The 18,664-nt window shown below is 44.0% G+C and overlaps 1 protein-coding gene across 3 annotated transcripts in view; it reads left to right on the top strand.

Moving 5' to 3' along the window:
• Nucleotides 1-17,985, top strand: part of ME3 (malic enzyme 3) — a 172,733-nt gene extending 154,748 nt beyond the window's left edge. For all 3 annotated transcript variants that reach the window (XM_058663709.1, XM_058663710.1, XM_058663711.1), the window contains 7 exons: nt 9,440-9,537; nt 9,816-9,929; nt 11,706-11,811; nt 12,411-12,553; nt 13,130-13,303; nt 16,288-16,386; nt 17,748-17,985. In XM_058663709.1, the coding sequence (XP_058519692.1) occupies nt 9,440-9,537; nt 9,816-9,929; nt 11,706-11,811; nt 12,411-12,553; nt 13,130-13,303; nt 16,288-16,386; nt 17,748-17,909 (896 nt within the window). In that variant the 3' untranslated portion in view covers nt 17,910-17,985. The remainder of the gene's footprint in view (nt 1-9,439; nt 9,538-9,815; nt 9,930-11,705; nt 11,812-12,410; nt 12,554-13,129; nt 13,304-16,287; nt 16,387-17,747) is intronic.
• Nucleotides 17,986-18,664: the final 679 nt, after the last annotated feature.

Below are 18,664 nucleotides of genomic sequence, written 5' to 3'. Positions count from 1 at the left end.
CTTGATTGCTTTCCCCAGCAACAGGCAGGGAGTAGGATAGGAAGTGGAGCAATCGGGATACAAGCCAGCAGCCATATGGGATCCCAGGCATGCAAGACAAGGACTTTAGCCACTGGGCTGCCACGCCAGGCCCAACCCCTTATATTTTACGTGTGAATTTTTGAGCTAGAGTACTTAATAGTCCCACCTTGGGCTGATGCAAGTCTGTGTCTAAATGCCCACTTCTCTGCTTTGTTTCTTTGGCCACGTGGCTTGAATTCCCAGAGTCATCTTTTCCTTCTTTGTGAAAGGACATGACAGTACTAGCAGCCAAGGCTGGCCATTGACTTATACTGCCAGAATGGACAGGGTGTTTTGTTAATACCTTCTACTCTTGGTGGCTGGAGGATGCTCCTGTTCTTTGTTAGGTATATCCAACAGTTCCCTTCTTGTGACACTCAGCAGTTGTAAGGATGTTGTTGATGAACAGGGAGGAGAGAGATGCACAGGACTCAATTTAGGGTACCTATTACTAATGTCTTCAGTGCACAGCAGGCTGTGAACACACACAATGGGAAGGAGGAAGGAAGAGTTGAGAACCAAGACAAAGAGGTTTTTACAGTGGTAAGGAAAGTGTCCAATGTGAGCAATGGACAAAGTTAAGGGAAGGGCAGACAAGGACCCACCTCACCTTTCTTCCACATCCACCTCATTCTTCCAATCCACAGAATTACTCATTGTTCCATGAGCTTTCTGCCAACTCTAACTTTGAATGTATTGGTCTCTCTCTCTCCTTGCAACTCTCTTCCTGCTAATTTTGTTTTTTCCTTAAAGGCTCAAATGTTACTTCCCTAGGGACCCTACATCCAGGACCAAGCTAAGAACCACATCCAGGCATACAGATGCTAAGACCACCCACCCTTCCCAGGGCCCAGGGGCAACATTGGGCAGTAGTCATCTACTTTGCAGAATGCCTCTGCATTTTCTGGAGCCATGGATGGGATTCTCAGATGTGGAACACACCCCTGAACCATAACTTCAGTGGGTGAGTGAAAGGGGACAGGTAGGTAGGCAAGTGGGAGAGGCCCAGTCCTGGAAACTTCATCCAGCTGCTTTGTGCTGTTTACAAAACACCAAGGGTTATTTCCAGCTCTCAGGAAGCTATTGCCCCCTTGATCACTCCTTGCCCTTCAGCACCATGCTGAATCCCTGCTTCTCACCCTGCGAAAGGGTCCCTTAACTCTTTCTAGCCCCCAGACTTGTCCCTCCTGTTAAGTCCTGTGCTTCAAAGCTGTTCTTTATTCCCAGGGCTATGCCCAGTCTTGAAGCTCACAAGAGTCTTCTGAATCTGAACCTTACTCAACCCATATTGCATCTTAGCCCGTATTGTAACTTAGCCTATTTCAGCCATTGCCAAAATCCTAAAGAATCCCAGAAGATGACGCTCTCGCCCTCTGGTTCCTCCCCAATGCCTGATTCTGCCTTCTCTGGGGATCAGGAACTGCCTCCAGAAAATCCAAGGGCTCTAGAAAAGTCCCTCATGATATAGAAATAAAGATGCAGTGGTCTCCAGGGCCTTAGCGTGGTGTCCACTGAACGGAACCTGGATGAGCCTTTGTGGTCACAACTGAGCCTTTGTGCATCCGCCTACTGGCACAGTGAAGGCCCTGAGCAGGCGTTCACAAAACACTAAAGAAAAAATGGTAACAGCTGCTGGCCACTGGGTGTAGGTGATCCCTGTGGATCAAAGAAACAAGGCTGGCCTTGGGAGAGAGGTTGTGCAGCCCTGCAGGGACCAGGCCTTCTAACCCACTTTTGCCAAACCCTCTCCAAACCTAACTCTTCCCCTCCTTCTTGCTGCCTGGGTCAGCAGTGTGACCCTTACCTGATAAAGTAGTAAATTCTTTCCCTTTGCTCTGATAATCTGTTACTCAATATGAAAATTTCTTTGACAGTGTCCTATGTCACTATTAAAAGCAAAGACTACATTTTCAGCTTGTCCTTTTGTGCTATTTCCTGAACCTACAACCTCAAGTTCTCAGTCTACAGGAAATATAATTCTGGAAAACTCCCTCTGCAAAATAAAACTTGTTTTCCTTTCATTATGAATGGGAATAACTGGTCAGCTGCCTGTGACGTTAATGATGGAGATGACAGCGCTATTTGCCAAGCTTTATAATTGGAACTTAAGACTGCTGTTCTTCCTGCTTTTCCGTTCTACTTTTTGGTTAGTCAGGATAGCTTGTCACCTCAGAATGGCCTCCAAGGAGGGTCCCAGGAGGGAGAACAGGAAGCAGTAGCAAGTGGTGAACCCAATGAGTATGACATTTCAGGAGCCAAGTGCAGGAAGACTTCCCCAAAGGAAGTCATGTACATGGCTCTAGGACGAAAGATGACAAATGGCCACTGGATTTGACAAGGGAGAGGTATGTCATGTCATGTCAACAGGCTGAATTTCAGGGAGACTGAAAAGAAATGACAGTAGTGAGTGTTTTCGTCTCTTTATGATTTTTGATATAAAGGGCAGTAAGGAATAACGTGGTGACCATATGGGAGCCAGGGAGATCTTTGCAAGTATGGAAACCTCACCATATGGGAATTGCACACACACACACATACACACCCCTATGAGAATGATGCAATTTAAAAGGGGAAACTGAGGCTGTGTAAAATGGGAAGAAAATAACAATAGGAATTTTTTGAGAAGAAAAATTGGGGGATCTAGCACCCAAGTGGAAGTGGCTTTAGATGGGAGCAAGACCAGTTTTATGGGTGCCAACAGGAGCAAGTACATGAACAGAAGCCAAAGGTTGGAAGACTTGATGGTGAAAGGATTCCAATGTTCTCTCCTGATGGTTTCTATGTCCTCTGAGCCTCACTTTCCTCTTGAAAGATAACATAACAGTGGGAACATAGTAGTACCTACTTCAGAGTAGTTGCAAAACGTTAAATGAAAAATAAAATGCAAGTAGGCACATAACTCAAACCCAAGGTCATAGTGAGAGTGCTCAATAAGTAGCAGCTGCCCGCATATGCTTTTAGGGAAATTTGAAACTCTGTCCTATCAGGTTTTCTATTGTTTTGTGTTTCCCACCTCTTCCAACTGAACAATGATATTCACTGCTCAGTTTAACTTTTGTCTGCCTCCATTACCATCCATTAGTTCCAACCCAGTAAAATTTCACAGTGCCTCGTCTGCTGCCTTCAGCTCCAGTCCGGAGAGGCTTCCTGAGCTGTACAGACCATGAAGGGGTGGAAGCTATGTCCCAAGTTTCCCTGTTCCGGTTCCAATTGGGTGACTGACTAGGATGAGCCTTCATCTCCCTCCCTCAGTTTGTACAATAGTGGGGATTCTTGATTTACACTTCTCATTCAATTTTGAATTTCTGCAGGTAAGCCCAGTTATACAACCCTTGTGTCCTAACTCCTAAAAATACTTGACACCCAAAAACAGAAGTCCGGTCTAGAGTGTTGTGTCCTTGGGAACGATCGTGATGAAGTATCTTTACCGCCATCTAGTGGCACATGCTTTTCATAGTCCTGAAATAGATGGACAGAGTACTGCATCTAGAGAGGTCATTGTTAGTTTAGAGTATCTCAAACTTGAACAGGCACACAGATCATCTGGAGATCTTTAACAGTACAGGTTTTGAGGGTACACGCCTAAGAGGTATGGAAGTGATGTGAGAGTCAAAGAAGTGGCAAGCAAGTACCAAAATAAGTAGGTTTTTGTGAAAAGAAATGAAGAAAAGATATTTGGAGATTAGAAGGAGGTCACACAGTACAATTATAACCACCTCTTTATTTCAATTTTGTAAAGTTTTATTTGTTTTTACTTGAAATCCAGAGTTACAGAGAAAGAGCAAGAGAGAGACATAATCCCTCTATTGGATCACTCCAGCAATGGTTGTGATAGCCAAAGCCTTGTATGAAGCCAGGAACCAAGGAGCTTCTGGGTCTCCCACATGGATGCAGAGGTCTAAATACTTGATAATCCTCTGTTACCTTTCCAGGTCATTAGTAGAGTGCTGGAGCAGAAGTAGAGCAGCCAGATACATACTAGCACCCATATGGGATGCATAGTATGCATAGCATAGCAGGCGGAATAGGATGCCCGCACTGCAGTCAAAAAATTAGCATGCTATGCCACTGTGCCAGCTCTTCCTTGCCACCTCTTGAAGTGATTTCAGTAATCATTTAAACTGCTTCTGATGCTTTTCTGGATGTTAGTTTAGAGTTTCTGTTGAAGTAGTTCAGAGCTGAGGTTGGCCATGATATACATTAGAAAGGAAGAGCATGCAAGGAAAGAAGGGATGACTAACTAACTATCCATGAGAGAAACAGGCAGTGCACCGCAGTGGCAACTGATTGTGCTGCGTCTTTTATTACTATTATTGGAAAAGGGGAGACAGAGAAAGAGCTGTCATCCACAATTTCACTCCCCGAATGGCCGCAACAGCAGGATCTGAACCACTTGGAAGCTGGGAGCCAGGAGCTTCTTCCAGGTCTTCCACGTGGATGCAGGTTCCCAAAGCTTTGGGCCATCTTCCGCTATCTTCCCAGGCCACAAACAGAGAACTGGGTCATAAGTGGAGCAGCGGGGACACGAACAAGAACCCATATGGGATTGTGCACGTCGAGGTGGAAGATTAGCCAGTTAATATAATGCACTGGCCCCTTGGGCTGAGTTTTAAGGAATAAATCATGAGCTTTGACAGGATTCTACAGAGTATGGAAGCATAATGGGAAAAAGTACACAAATATAGATGTGTGGTGTGCCTAAATAGTCATGACTAGCACAATGAGCACACGGATGGCATGGGGAGGCATGACACTGCAAAGGTCTGTGGTTACTAACACTATGAACCTTATGGAATAGAATTGAAGGATAGGGTTATCTGTGAAAGAAAAAATAGAAATTCAGACATGATATGAATTCTCCATAAACTTTACAAAGATCCATCATATGTGTTTCTATATATAAACAAAAAAACAAAGATGTTAATAGTGTCTTCTTCCTAACAGTCATCACACTTGCAGGGTTCCCAGCCCTGCCTTTGCAGCCTATTGACAGTTCAGTGGCCACAACTGCATAATAAAGCACTGGACATTCATTACTGAGGACATAAGCGACTAGCACTCTGAGCAGTAATACACACAGCAATACCCACACTAGTTAATGTACTTAATTAGCAATGACATTACTCATTTCTTACATATTCAAGTTATTTCCAGTGATTCTTTATTATAAATATCACTATCTCCCCTATACTTCAATTTTAGTTTATACACAACATATAACATTCAAAACATGTTATACATAAGATCATATCATCTTAAATTAAGGCAAACATGTGGTATTTAACCTTTTGGGATTGGCTCATTTCCCTTAGCATTATGGTTTCCAGTTTGGCCCATTTGGCCACAAAGAACTGCATTTTGTTTTTTTTAATAGCTGAGTAGTATTCCATGGAGTAGATGAACCATAGCTTTCTTATCCAATCCTCTGTCAGGGATTCTTGCTTTCCACTGTTCCCTAGTAGCCCTGGATAGCATCAATTTTCCTTAATTTGTGCAAGTTTCATAATCCACAAACTGTCCCAGTATAATGTCCTTGGCTTTGGCTGTCCTGGAGGCGCTAGTGTGTCCATTGTGATGATCAGTCATGACCTATGGTTGCCTTCACAGAGGACGATAGGTCATGGGAACAAAGGAAACAGGGAGCAGAGGGGGCACCAGCTGGGTGCTTTTGGTGCCTCTGAGGTGTCTACCGCAGGCTGGCTTTCTAAGGCAGAATTGCTTTAGAAGCAAACTACTGTTTGGCAAAAGAAACAAGGCTGTGGGAATGTTGGATTTAACAAAAACAAAATGCAGGGTGCCCTATTAACTTTACATTTTAAATACATAGCAGATAATTTATGGAATATTCATATTGCATGAGATATACTTACATTAAAATGATTGGTAACTATCTAAAATGCAAATCTCACTAAGTATTGTACATTGTATCTACCAATCCTGCTAGTTTAGGGGATGCTGGAAAAAAGCACTTTCCCCTTCATATAGTTTTTCAGTCACTCTGTAGCATCACCTTTTGGAAGAATTTGGCATAGAGCCAGTTGGCAAATGAGAAGAGGCTTGTAGGCCACTGAATGTAAAGAATGGACTTGAAACAGGCACAATTACTCAAAAATTGCCACAATCAGTCCATTTGGTTTTTCAACATTCATGCACACAGTTCTAAATATTTATACTTCAAGACATTAAAAATCAACCTCAACAAAATGCCATTTTCTTTCACATAAGTGAAGACATTTTCACCTTCTCCCTGCAGTAGAGAAAGATAGCATATCTCAATAGTTGATTTATTCATCTCTGAAATACAGCCATGCTTCCTGTCTCTCAGAGGGATTAGCTACTCTCAACAATTCAGATAGCCACATCCAAAAATTCTGCTATGTAAAGACTAAGGTGTAGAATTAATCTTCAACAAAATTAGCACAAAATAACAAGAAAGAAAAGGGAAAACAAATTGTCCCCACAATAAAAAGCTGTAACAAAGGAAAAAAATTCACAAATGTATTGCTGCTACACTCTTCGCGTCCATACCAAGTCATGAGAACGCAGTCTATAGTTATAAATTTCTTCCTCAACCTCACAGTTGAAGTTTCCTTATCTTGACATAGGAATTGAGCTGGATAATGTTCTTTTCCAGGACAGTGACCCACACCTTTATTTTGGAAGGATCTGAATGCTTAGTAGTCTCATTCTCCTTAGTTGTAACAGCATTCATGAACGCAGAGTATGGAAGTAATAAAACAATCACCTGAGCTCCAAATATAGTTCCCCCTGCTCCCAATTTACCCTTAGGTTATTAAGACAAATCACCACAGTCAGGAAAGCAAGCCTTTGCCTACCGGCTTAGTGCCATAAGGAGTCCCAAATGGCCAAGTGGCAGTTTCCCATTCAATAGAATCACATTGTAAATGCTAATGGAAACATTTCCCTTTTGGAGACAAGCCTCTAATCCAGTAGAGCACAAAGTTGAAGAAATGGGCAATGAAGTTTCTACAATATTAGTTGAAATGATGGGGGGGGGGCGTCCCATTTCTATCCTCTCTCTCCCATAATTTTCATGTCATACATTCTGTCTCTAGAAGAACAATACAATGTATTCTAAACTTTGTTTACTAAGTCAAATATATGCTGCATTTTTTTATTTTTTTGAAGATCTATTTTTACTACAAAGTTAAATATACAGAGAGGAGTAGAGACAGAAACAAAGATCTTCCCTCCGATGATTCACTCCCCAAGTGGCCGCAATAGCTGGAGCTGAGCCGTCCGAAACCAGGAGCCAGGAGCTTCTTTCAGGTCTCCCATGCCGGTGCAGGGTCCCAAGGCTTTAGACTGTCCTGGACTGCTTTCCCAGGCCACAAGCAGGGATCTGGATGGGAAGTGGGACTGCTGGGAATAGAACTGGCGCCCATATGCTTGCTTGCAAGACAAGGACTTTAGCTGCTAGGCTACCATGCCAGGCCCTATGCTGCATTTTTAAAGACAAAATTTTTCATTTGGTTCAGTCTTAGATAAGTCTTTAGTGAGCTCTTCTATTTATTTGTTAGGTCAGTTGCCCCTGGGTGAGGACTGTGTATTGAAACCAGTGAATTTGTGAGCACTAACCCTTTGCTTTACTTCTCTTACTGTAAAATTAATTGCTTGTTTAAAAGTCCTGCAGTCTGGAATAGATCCGGATAATGAATAGGCATTCCAAGCACCCACACAGACACTATAGACAAAGAGGAATCCAAATCCAGAAAATACCTATTCCAGTGAGGAATGATATCTTTTCTGCCTGTAACAGAGAGAAGCCAATGTATTTCTCCTGCAACAATGTGCCCAAGCCATCCAGAGATTGGCACCATAGCCATTTTATTGTTATTATTAAGAATCTATTCCATTATGTTCTGTGGTGAGCATCATATAGGAAACAAATGTCTTCATCTCCTTCACCTAATTCCAAGAATACCAAGATCTCTCTCTCAGATCTCCTGATCACCAACCTTAATATTTTTTAATAGATTTATTTCTTTTTACTTGAAAGGCAGATGTACAGAGAAAAGGAGAAACAAAGAGAGAGATCTTCCATCTGCTGCCTAACTCCCAAAATGGCTGCCATAGCCAGAGCTGAGCCAATCCAAAGTCAGAAACCTAGCACTTCCTCTGGGTCTGACACATGGGTTAAGAGACACCCAGGACTTGAGCCATGATGCCCTCCCAAGTCATTAACAAAGAGCTAGAGCAGAAGTGGAGCAGCCAGGACTCAAACAGGGGCCCATATACGATCTAAGCACCTCAGGCAGGTTTTTTTGCTATGCCACTGTGCCAGTTCCACCAACCTTAATGTTTTTTTAATAATTTTTTTATTAATTGCATTGCATTATGTCACACTGTCTCATAGGCTCTGGGATTCCCCCAACCCCTTCCCATACCCCCCATGGTGGATTCCTCCACCTTGTTGCGGTATTACAGTTCAAATTCAGTCAAGATTCTTTCATTGCAAGCGTAGAGTCCAGCATCTTATTGTCCAGATAAATTCAATTTTTTTAACCTTAATATTTTTGTCATTCCAAATCCCAGCTAAATAATTTGATCATCCCAAATCTAACTGCCCAGTTAAATTGCTATCTATTGATCATAAATTAATATAAATCTAGCCATTTTGGCCAACATGCACAATAAATTTCTTATATACAAAGTCATGTCAATTGTCCATCATTTTAGGTGTTGTGAGGCGAAAACCTTACACTTCTGATTTGTCCAAGCATGTAATTTAGAACACTCTGCAATCCAAGCCCAAGATTTGTGTTTGCCTGCCTCCACTGTTTTTAAAGAATTCCTAGTGAGATCTTAAATGTGGCAAGGAAGACGCCCCATGGCAGTGACTCCAGCAAATCTGAGCCTCCTGCTTATAGAACTTAATGGGCACATTGAAGCCACTTGATGAAGACTTGCCACCAGATACATTGAACCTTAGAACTTTGTGGGCAGTTCATGCCACAAATGTCTTCTTAATGTCTCAAATGTCATAGTTAATCTGTGTTCTCACCTTTAATTTATATCTTAATCTGTTTATCCCCTAAAGAAATTGTATGAGGCTCACACTTCTTTTTGGCTTCTATTCTACCACATGCATCCCTGTCATTTCATTCTGAATGACGGTGGTGACAACTCCTGGATATATAATCCTGTCTCCATGGATCAAGTAGCAACCTCAGCTGTTTCTCAAATGAAAAGCAAAGCTATGCTCCAAAATCTGCATATCTACAGGCTGGATTTCCACACAGCCAAGGAAAGTTTCCTTTCCTTCACAGGTCCCAAGTGTGGGTAACTGTTCTGAGAATCTTCTCTTGGATCTTGGGGACAAATGACCACGGGTTGATCACAGTTTATTCTGTTGCAGGCACAGCATCTGTTGCTGTGGCAGGGATCCTAGCTGCTCTGCGAATCACCAAGAACAAGCTCTCTAATCACGTCTTTGTTTTCCAAGGTGCAGGTGAGGTAGGTGCCATCAGGAGGTTTCTACTGCTGCCCCAGTAGAATAGGAAGGATTCCAGGAGTATCAACCAGGGATAAGTTCTGTCCTGTGGAGAGGAGGAACTGTCATCCTGGTAGCTTCCTGGGTCACAGAATGTGGGTGTCTCAAAAACAAGGACTCAAGTGGGCCTCCTAGAAGTAGGGGATTAAAGAGAAGAATGGTCTCTTACATTTAACCTCTGATAAAATGCTGCACAGCCATTTGTCTTGTTTTTGAATGTCCTCTTTATGATACCTTCCAGGCAGCCATGGGCATCGCACATCTCCTTGTGATGGCTCTAGAGAAAGAAGGAGTATCCAAGGCAGAGGCCACAAGAAAGATCTGGATGGTGGACTCCAAGGGGTTGATAGTCAAGGTACTGCCAGTTGGGATCCCTGGGGGTTTCCTGACACCTATAGCTCCTGCAAGATGGACTGGACGAAGGCTCCAGGGGGAAAACCATTCAGACAGAATAGAGAAAAAGCAGGCATTGGCCTAAGTCCCAAGGCACAAATCCAACCCAAAATAATTGCTCCTGCACAAAAGTTTTGAATCAGCACGTGTGTGTGTGTGCCTCCTCTCAGTCTTATTTCCCACCACTTCCTGCCTCACAATATACTCCACATTGAATCATAGTTCTTCAACAGTTTTAAGCTCTATTTTTTAAGATGTATTTATTTATTCATTCATTTATTTGAAAGACAGACTTACAGAGAAAGAGACAGGGAGACTCAGAGACCTTCCATCCTCTGATTCACTCCCTAAATGTTCATAATAGCCAAGGCAGGGGCAGGCCAAAGCTTACAGATCTCTCACATGAGTTCAAGAGCCCAAGCCCTTGGGCAACCTCTGCTGCTTTTTCAGGTGCATTAACAAGGAGAGAGATTGGAAGTGATGCAGTTGGGACACAGACTGGTGTTCATTTGGGATGCTGGCATTACAGGTGGCATCTTAGTCTGTCATGCCACAATACCAGCCTTCTCTCCCATATCTTTGCATATTTTGTTCTACGTGCAATGCACTTTCTTCCTCCATGTGCCTACTCCAAACCCTTGACCCCTTCCCAGTTTCCTCCTCATCTTCTTTTAAAATTTTTTGATTGATTCTTTGTTTTTTAGTTTCAGAATGGTGCTATATTCATAACGCAAAAATTATGAGGTAGGAATACAAAGAGTTCCTATATACCTCTCACCACATTTCTCCCGTTAACATCTCATAATGATATCTGCTACAATTAATGAACCCACTATTATTTTTTTCTATCTGCTAATTAAAAGCACATGTTACCTCCTCAAAGAAGCTTTCTCTGTGTGTCTAAGTCACAATTTGTTTCCTACATCTACTCCCTTGGGACATTATTCAGTGTGCCATGCTTTAATTGTCAAAATTCCGGTAACATAGGAAGTTAGAGAGAGAGAAGACAATAGCAGATGGGAACAGGGAAGCACATGGGGTGACTAAGAGTAGCAAAAGCTGACTCCACAAGGGTACATACTACTGCTACAAAGAACGTGGACCCAGATTCCTCTTCCTAGTCCACTCCATTCTAGAGCACAGGTTGCCAGAAGTGTGACTGTTCAGTTCTGCATGTTTCAACACCATTTTCTCCATCCCATGGAGCTCACCTCTAACAAAGGAGCTCTCAAATCTGACATTTCATACTGGTTCACATGAAGCCATTGAGGAGTTATCAGAAACATTTGTAGTTATTTACCAACACAAGCTAATCTGCCACCTACTGACTTCTATTTGCATAATGGAAGGAATCCAGAGCCGTTTGGGCATAGCTGGCCATTCTGAGCCTGTCCGAGATCTCAATTTAGTATTGCACAGAAAGGTTATGGCTTTTGTAAAACACATTCAAATTATATCAGACCTCCCATCATTCAATCAAGCCTGGTACCAGATTGGAATAAAGAATTGCACACACATACACACACACACACACACACACACACACACATCTCTGTGGTTTTACCTTAGGTTTTACCAAGAAATCTGACCCAAAGGATAGACTCTAAGGCTTCTGATCTTTTAAGACCAAGGCAGGGGTCACATCAGAGAACACTCTTGGTGCCTCCAAGTGCATCCATGCCCTAGCCCACCAGGCCATCATCACTACAACTGTTTCATGCTCCTTCTTTTCCCACAGGGACGAAGCCACCTCAACCATGAGAAGGAGATGTTTGCCCAAGACCATCCTGAAGTGAACTCTCTAGAGGAGGTGGTGAGGCTGGTGAAGCCTACAGCCATCATAGGTAGGAACTGGAAGATAACCCACTGCCCAGATTGCTTAACCTTTTAGCTTCCAGATGGAGAGACTGGGCCTCAGCGCATGGAAACACAGCTCTGTTCCCTGAACCCTGTCCAATTCAGTGCCACAAACTTCTGATAAGAGATGAGTTTATAAAAACATAGAAATAAGAACCCCCCCCCCAAAAAAGATACAAGGCACCAGGCACCAAGGTTGGGTCTTGGTGGTGCAGAATTGCATAGCGCAATGGAGGAACCCAGGGCAAGTCTCCAGCCAGAATATGCTAAACATTCCTCCCCAAGACAAACTGTGGCATATCTCTTCAAACTGGAGGAGCAGGCCACTCTCAACATCAATGCCCTGAATACCTTCCAAGATGCATCTAAATTGGCAAGGAACTGAAAAGAGTCAATAGTCCCTTTGGAATGAACAAGACAGCTCACACAAGAATGCCCTCTCTCCTTGTGCTCCCTCAGTCCTTATGGCAGATAACATCCCCAAGATCCCTGAATTGTTGATAGTGCACTTGGTTCCTTCATGATGGAGAGGAATGGGCTGTTGATGAAGAGCAGGCATCCCCACTACCCGCCCTTTTCCCTGTAGGTGTTGCTGCCATCGCAGGAGCCTTCACGGAGCAGATTCTGAGGGACATGGCCTCCTTCCACGAGCGCCCTATCATCTTTGCCCTGAGCAACCCCACCAGCAAGGCCGAGTGCACAGCTGAGAAGTGCTACCGGGTCACTGAGGTCAGAGGGGAGTCTTTCCTTCCCCTGGCTGAAAGGATATAAGAGCAATAACTATGAATAACACTATAAGGCTGAAAAAAAAAATCCCCATATCACTAATGAGAAAATTGCTGTTCAGAATGATTAAGTAACTTGTCCCAAAGTTAATGAGGAATGGAACTGTCCCCCAAACTCAGGTCTGATTCCAAAACCCAAGCTCTCAGTATTATGCTATACTGTCAGGGTTCCCACTAAATACTTAGATCTTTGACCAGAATCCGGGGCCTGAGGCACCTGTAGACTCCAAGCCACTTTGATTCCTGTCATGCCCTCAGTTGACCCTCCCAAGAGGTGACATATGAAAAAGATATCAAGAACTCCATCAGCATCTAGCACTTTGTGATTCCCAGTAACTCTGGTGGAGGCTAGACTGGTTTGGTCAAATAAACAAGCATATTTTGAGTGCCTGCCATGTTCTCAAAACAATACTGTCAGTTGGGTGGGTGGGGCCAACATTTGGGAGACAGGACTGGACCACCATTACTGCCACAAAAGCCAGGCTCTAAGATCCATCTCTGGTTTCCTTCCTGCCTCCAGGGCCGAGGAATTTTTGCCAGTGGTAGTCCTTTTAAGAGCGTGACTCTGGAGGATGGCAAGACCTTCATTCCTGGGCAGGGAAATAACGCCTATGTCTTCCCTGGAGTGGCACTAGGAGTCATTGCCGGCGGGATCCGGCACATTCCAGATGAGATCTTCCTCCTGACAGCAGAGGTAATACTGTCCCTGCTCCTTCACACATGTCTAGTAAGGCCTGCGTATCAACACTTGGTCTCACACAGGAACCCTTCTAATTCCACTTCTACTTACTTGCCGCTGAGCCTGACAGCAGATCCCTGAAGTACTTGAACCCCAAACATCTCGTAAGATCACTTTGAGGAATGACCTTCTTTCTCATAACTTGCAAGTTATTTTTTTTTTAGGATATATGGAGAATAGTTAAGGGTGGTTGGCAGAAGATACTGATGGATGAGGGACATACCTCATACTGCTTCCTGCCTCCCAGCAGTGCCACTTGAATGCTTAGACAGAGGGGATGTCATTCAACCACCTGAAACTGGTTGCTTATGGACCATGACAGGCTGTAGCTTCTTCCAGCCACAGGCTTTAGCCTCTTCACTAGAGTAACTGTTTATAATAGGCCCCACCAGGACAGCCTTCTGTAACACAGCAGTGGGGTGCATGCCTGGTTTTGATCTGATTTTGAGCAACCAGTATGGGGCTGTTGGCATATACAAGTTCCAAGTATCTTATTAGAAAATCTCCCAGAAGGGTTTTGTATGGTTTTTTTTCTAAATGGGCCTGATAGTGAAAGAATTCATTACGAATTACAGCAGTTTGGCATCGTCAAGACACCACTTGGGATATTCATGTTGATATGTTTGTGTTCTAGTCCTATCTACACTCCTGACTCCAATTTCCCTCAAAGACACACCCTGGGAGGAAGCAGGTGATGTCTCAGCTAGATGAGTCCCTGCCACATGCTTGGGAAACCTGGATTCAATTGCTGGCTCCTGGCTTCAGCCTGGTCCAGTCATTGCTATTGGGAGCATTTGGGAAATCAGTCACTGAATGGGAGATCCCTGTAGGTCTCTTTGTCTCTATGCCTTTCAAATAAAAGCATTTCATTATTAAAAAGGAAACAATGACAGCTCACATTCATAATAAAGGTTATTACTGACATTATTAAATGCTTACTGAAAACCACACACACGACATTTATCCTCATTCAAGAAATCAAGAAGTAATAATTTCTCTTTGGGGAGATTAAGCTGATCATAGCTATATACAAATGTTTAACAGATTTATACCCAACAAGTTCAAAGAGTCTCCCAGGGCTTCTAGCTTCTTTCTCCTTTGCAGAGCCTGAAATCAATTAGACGTGGGATTGGCATACATGCCTCCCAGTCTGGATTCACTTCTGTGGGTCCCAGAGAGGGCTGCCTCCTGTCCCAGGTCCCTCCTTACCACATCTGGTCTATGAACACTTACTTCACAATGTTGATCAAGTAATGTCTCCTGAAGGCATTCCAGCCATCTCCAGTGCACCCCATTATGACTTTGTCCATAGTCCACTATCCTTGTTACCTGAAATATTCTGTGTTAGCGTATCTTCTCATTAACATGATAGGTGTTCCTGCCTTATGACTGTAGACAGAGCTGTTTGAAATCCCCACTACCTGGGAAGAATCACCTCCTGCTTAGACTCAGCAGAGAACAAATTGTCCTATTGTGCCTTCACATTGTTTCTGAGCCCTTCCTGTGTAACCCCATGAGACACCTACATGCCCACACCCCAGTGCTGTGGGATAGTTCATCTCCATCATTTTACAAGTAATGCTGATTAACTACAGAGGAAGCCCTTCTCCGCCTACTTATTCAGCACTTTTGTGTGACTTCTTGGGCCTTTGGGATAACGTCCAATTCCTTCCCATGGCTCCAACACAAGACACTGCATCACCCGCCTTGTTTTCCTCTTTAGCCTCACTTTTAGTCTCTCCACACCATCAGGCCAACCCATGTGCTGCTTTTAGTCTTGCATTCACACTCCATCTTGTTCTCGCACCTCCACACTTGTGTATGCTATGCCGTTTCATCTTTTTAAGTCATTTGTACTTCATCCTTCAGCTATCAGTCTATGATACTTCTGGGAAACCTTTCCTGTACATGGAAGATAGGACCCTGCCCTTTCTATGCTTTTACATCCCCATCTCCCCACATTCACTCTCTGTTCATAATTGTTTATTGCCCACGGACACCAGTCCCCATGAGGCGAAAGACAACGGATTCTTCACTGTGGATCTTCAGCTCCAAGCCAAGATCCTACTATACCACAGAGCTCAGTAAACGCTTGAATTAATGAATGGAAAGGACAGAAGAAAACACAGTATGAAGGCAGAGAGGAGGAGGCTTCCACTTACCTAATGACTGCCAACGCTGATGCAAGACCAGCTTTTAAACCTCTTCACTTCTAGTTCACACCATTCTCAGCTTCCCCCAGGTTTAAAATGGACACCAGACTACTTGGGAGCAGAATCAGAGACTACATATGAAAGAGGCTGATGTGCAAGGGCTGGCTGAGCACCAGTCCCTGAGGCTGGGAATGAGACTTGACCCTCAGAAACAGGCTCTGCACCTGAGAGAAGCTGTGGGAGGTTCACTCCCCAGAATGTTCCAGTGGGGTTTATTCAGATAAGCCCATCAGATACATCCACTTAGAGGAGGACAGTCCTTTCTTGGACTGGAATTAGGATTCGAAAGGAGAGCTCAAGGAGACCTGAAGACAGAGAAAACATCGCTTTTGTAGTTACCTTGGAAGGTTTCAAGCATGTAAAGAAGGCTGTAACCCAGAAAGCAAGGGATAAAGGGAACCTGGTGTAACAGGTTAAACCAGTCAAGAGGAGATCCCATAATCTTTGCTTTGTAGTCCATGAGTGTATTTATTTTGATCTTGGTGATTTTCCTTTAGAATTCCTTTAGAATGTTGTTTCAAACATTAGCTAGTTTCGTAGTACAGAAAGAGTGTATCTTTGCTCACACCAAAGCATTACACTCTCCTGGGGCTGTGAGTTGGCAAAGTCACAACAATGAGATTTGGCTATTCCTTTGAGGTAGATTGTTTAGAAACGTTAAAGGTGATGGGTTGGGCTTGTTCTGGGAAGGCATTAACTTGCTCTTTTTGCTGTTTCTTTCCCTAGCAAATTGCCCAAGAGGTTTCTGAGCACCATCTATCCCAAGGGAGATTGTACCCACCTCTCAGCACCATCCGAGACGTGTCTCTGAGAATTGCTATCAAAGTAAGGGGCAACCTAACTCTGCATTGTGCGTAGTGAGGCTCCACCCTTCTCTGACCTTAGAGCAGTAAGAGACTGGCAACTATGGAGATATGCTGAGTTCCCCGGGCTGTACTGAACACGACCCAAAGACTGGATGGTAGACTCCTACCTCCAATTTGAGCCCTGCCCCCCAACACCCATCAGACCAGATCCGTGAAAGCACCTGGATTTCAATTAAAACATTAGGCAGAACATCACCAAAATCCATGGGCTGGAATGTGTATAGATATTTTTTTAGTCAATCAAAAGCGTCCATTCATAAGACCAGTATTATTAGCACAGTATCAAGGGAAAGCCTAGGGTTTGGAGTACCAGTTCTGATAATTAATAGCACCAACTTTGGTCCAGTTAATTTCCTTTTAAGCTTTAGTGTCTTCCTTTTCTAAAGGAGCCAGCAACTCTCCTCTCCCAGAGTACTGGTAAAAGAGTAGTGAGAAAGGTGTGGCTGTCTGGCCAGAGTACATGGTCATTCTTCCCTTTTCTCCCATAATGGCTGGGTCATGGGATGATCAGGTTCATGAAGCAGTCCAGACTCTAGAATTATGTAGAGATGATGGATCTTTTTAAGAACCAAAATATGGTACAATAAATACTAACCCAACACTGATAATTGTTGAAGCTCGATAATGAGTACATAAGGGTTTATTTTGTTAGTGTGCATATTTTACATTTCTATAATAACTTTGTAATTTCAGAAAATGCATCGTACAATTGCACGCTCCTATGAATTGTCCAGAGCCAGATTAAGAATTAGTGCTCAACATCAACTGCTCAGGTCATAGTGCAGCTTTGCACCATGTTCCTTCCTTTTGCACAAGTTTCTTCCTTCTGGGGATATTTACATTCATGCTTTTCTAAAGCTAAGTCTAACACTCAGACAACATTGCCCTGAGGCTGCTCATTCAATCCAACTCATACCCAGTACAGGAAAAAGAAAATAACAGTTACTAAATCTTTTCATATGCAACCCAATTATATCCTCTCATCACTCCTGAGCAAAGTTTTATTGATCTTGGTTTACAAATGAGGAAACTGAAGCTTGACAAGGATAACATCACCACTGTGAACCCATAGTAGTTGGAAACAGGTCAAACCTAGGTTAAAACCTCCTGACCCTGGCCCAGTTTATATTTCTCTGTGTCATCACTGCTTATAAAGTCAGAAATCTTAAAATCCCTCCAATCCATTGGCTTTGGTGGCCACAACTCATGAAAGACACGGCTGATTCCTCAAGATATGTTATAGTCAGCTTCTCCAGGCTCCCAAGCTCCTAGACAGGTTCCCCTGATGCACTTCCTTTGTGAAATGTGCTTTATCCTTAGGTCCTCGACTATGCATACAAACACAACCTGGCCTCCTACTACCCAGAGCCAAAGGACAAGGAAGCTTTTGTGAGATCACTGGTATATACTCCTGACTATGACTCCTTCACACTGGACAGCTACACTTGGCCGAAGGAAGCCATGAGTGTTCAGACAGTCTGATACAGTTTCAAGGGCTGCTGTGGAGCTGGATGAAGACCAGAGAAACATCCACAATACAAATTGATTCCAAAACGGTCATCTTTGTTGTGTGTGTTTTTTTCCTTTGAACTTCAATCCATTAGTTGCAAGCTGCTGGCTAAGCTTTATGGAAAATTCTATACAGCTGCTAATATCTTGTGGCAGGGTGAGTTTGGGAGGGGTTCGGGCCTTGCGATTCAGGGGCAAGTGCCGCTCCTCACAGTGTGGCAGCTGTGGGGGGTGCCCCTGCCAGGTCGGACCCAATGCTGGGGGCTCACGCCAAAGACACTGCTGCAAGGCAGTGAACGAGTCCTCGGCCTCCCCCAGGACCCAAGAGAGCTCTTCCCTCAGGGTAAGTACGCCATGAGGGAACTTGGGAACTGGGTTAAAAGTCCTAACTCTGCCCAGCTGCTAATATCTTGTGGCAGGGTGAGTTTGGGAGGGGTTCGGGCCTTGGGATTCAGGGGCAAGTGCTGCTCCTCACAGTGTGGCAGCTGTGGGGGGTGCCCCTGCCGGGTCGGACCCAATGCTGGGGGCTCACCCAAAGACACTGCTGCAAGGCAGTGAACGAGTCCTCGGCCTCCCCCAGGGCGGCCAGTGCACCATGTGGTGCCAGGCTCTGCCTGCTGGCCGCCCAGCCAGGGAGCTCTGGGGTATTGGTTGTCTGAATCGCTGCTTAGGTAGCTAGTTGAGTCAAGGACGCTAAGTCACACTGACTAAGGCAGAGGCCAGGACAA

Source organism: Ochotona princeps, chromosome 4, assembly GCF_030435755.1.
Source record: "Ochotona princeps isolate mOchPri1 chromosome 4, mOchPri1.hap1, whole genome shotgun sequence".
In the NCBI taxonomy this organism is placed as follows: domain Eukaryota; kingdom Metazoa; phylum Chordata; class Mammalia; order Lagomorpha; family Ochotonidae; genus Ochotona; species Ochotona princeps.
The sequence above is the reverse complement of the archived record's forward strand: the minus strand, read 5'-3'. Positions and strand labels throughout refer to the sequence as shown.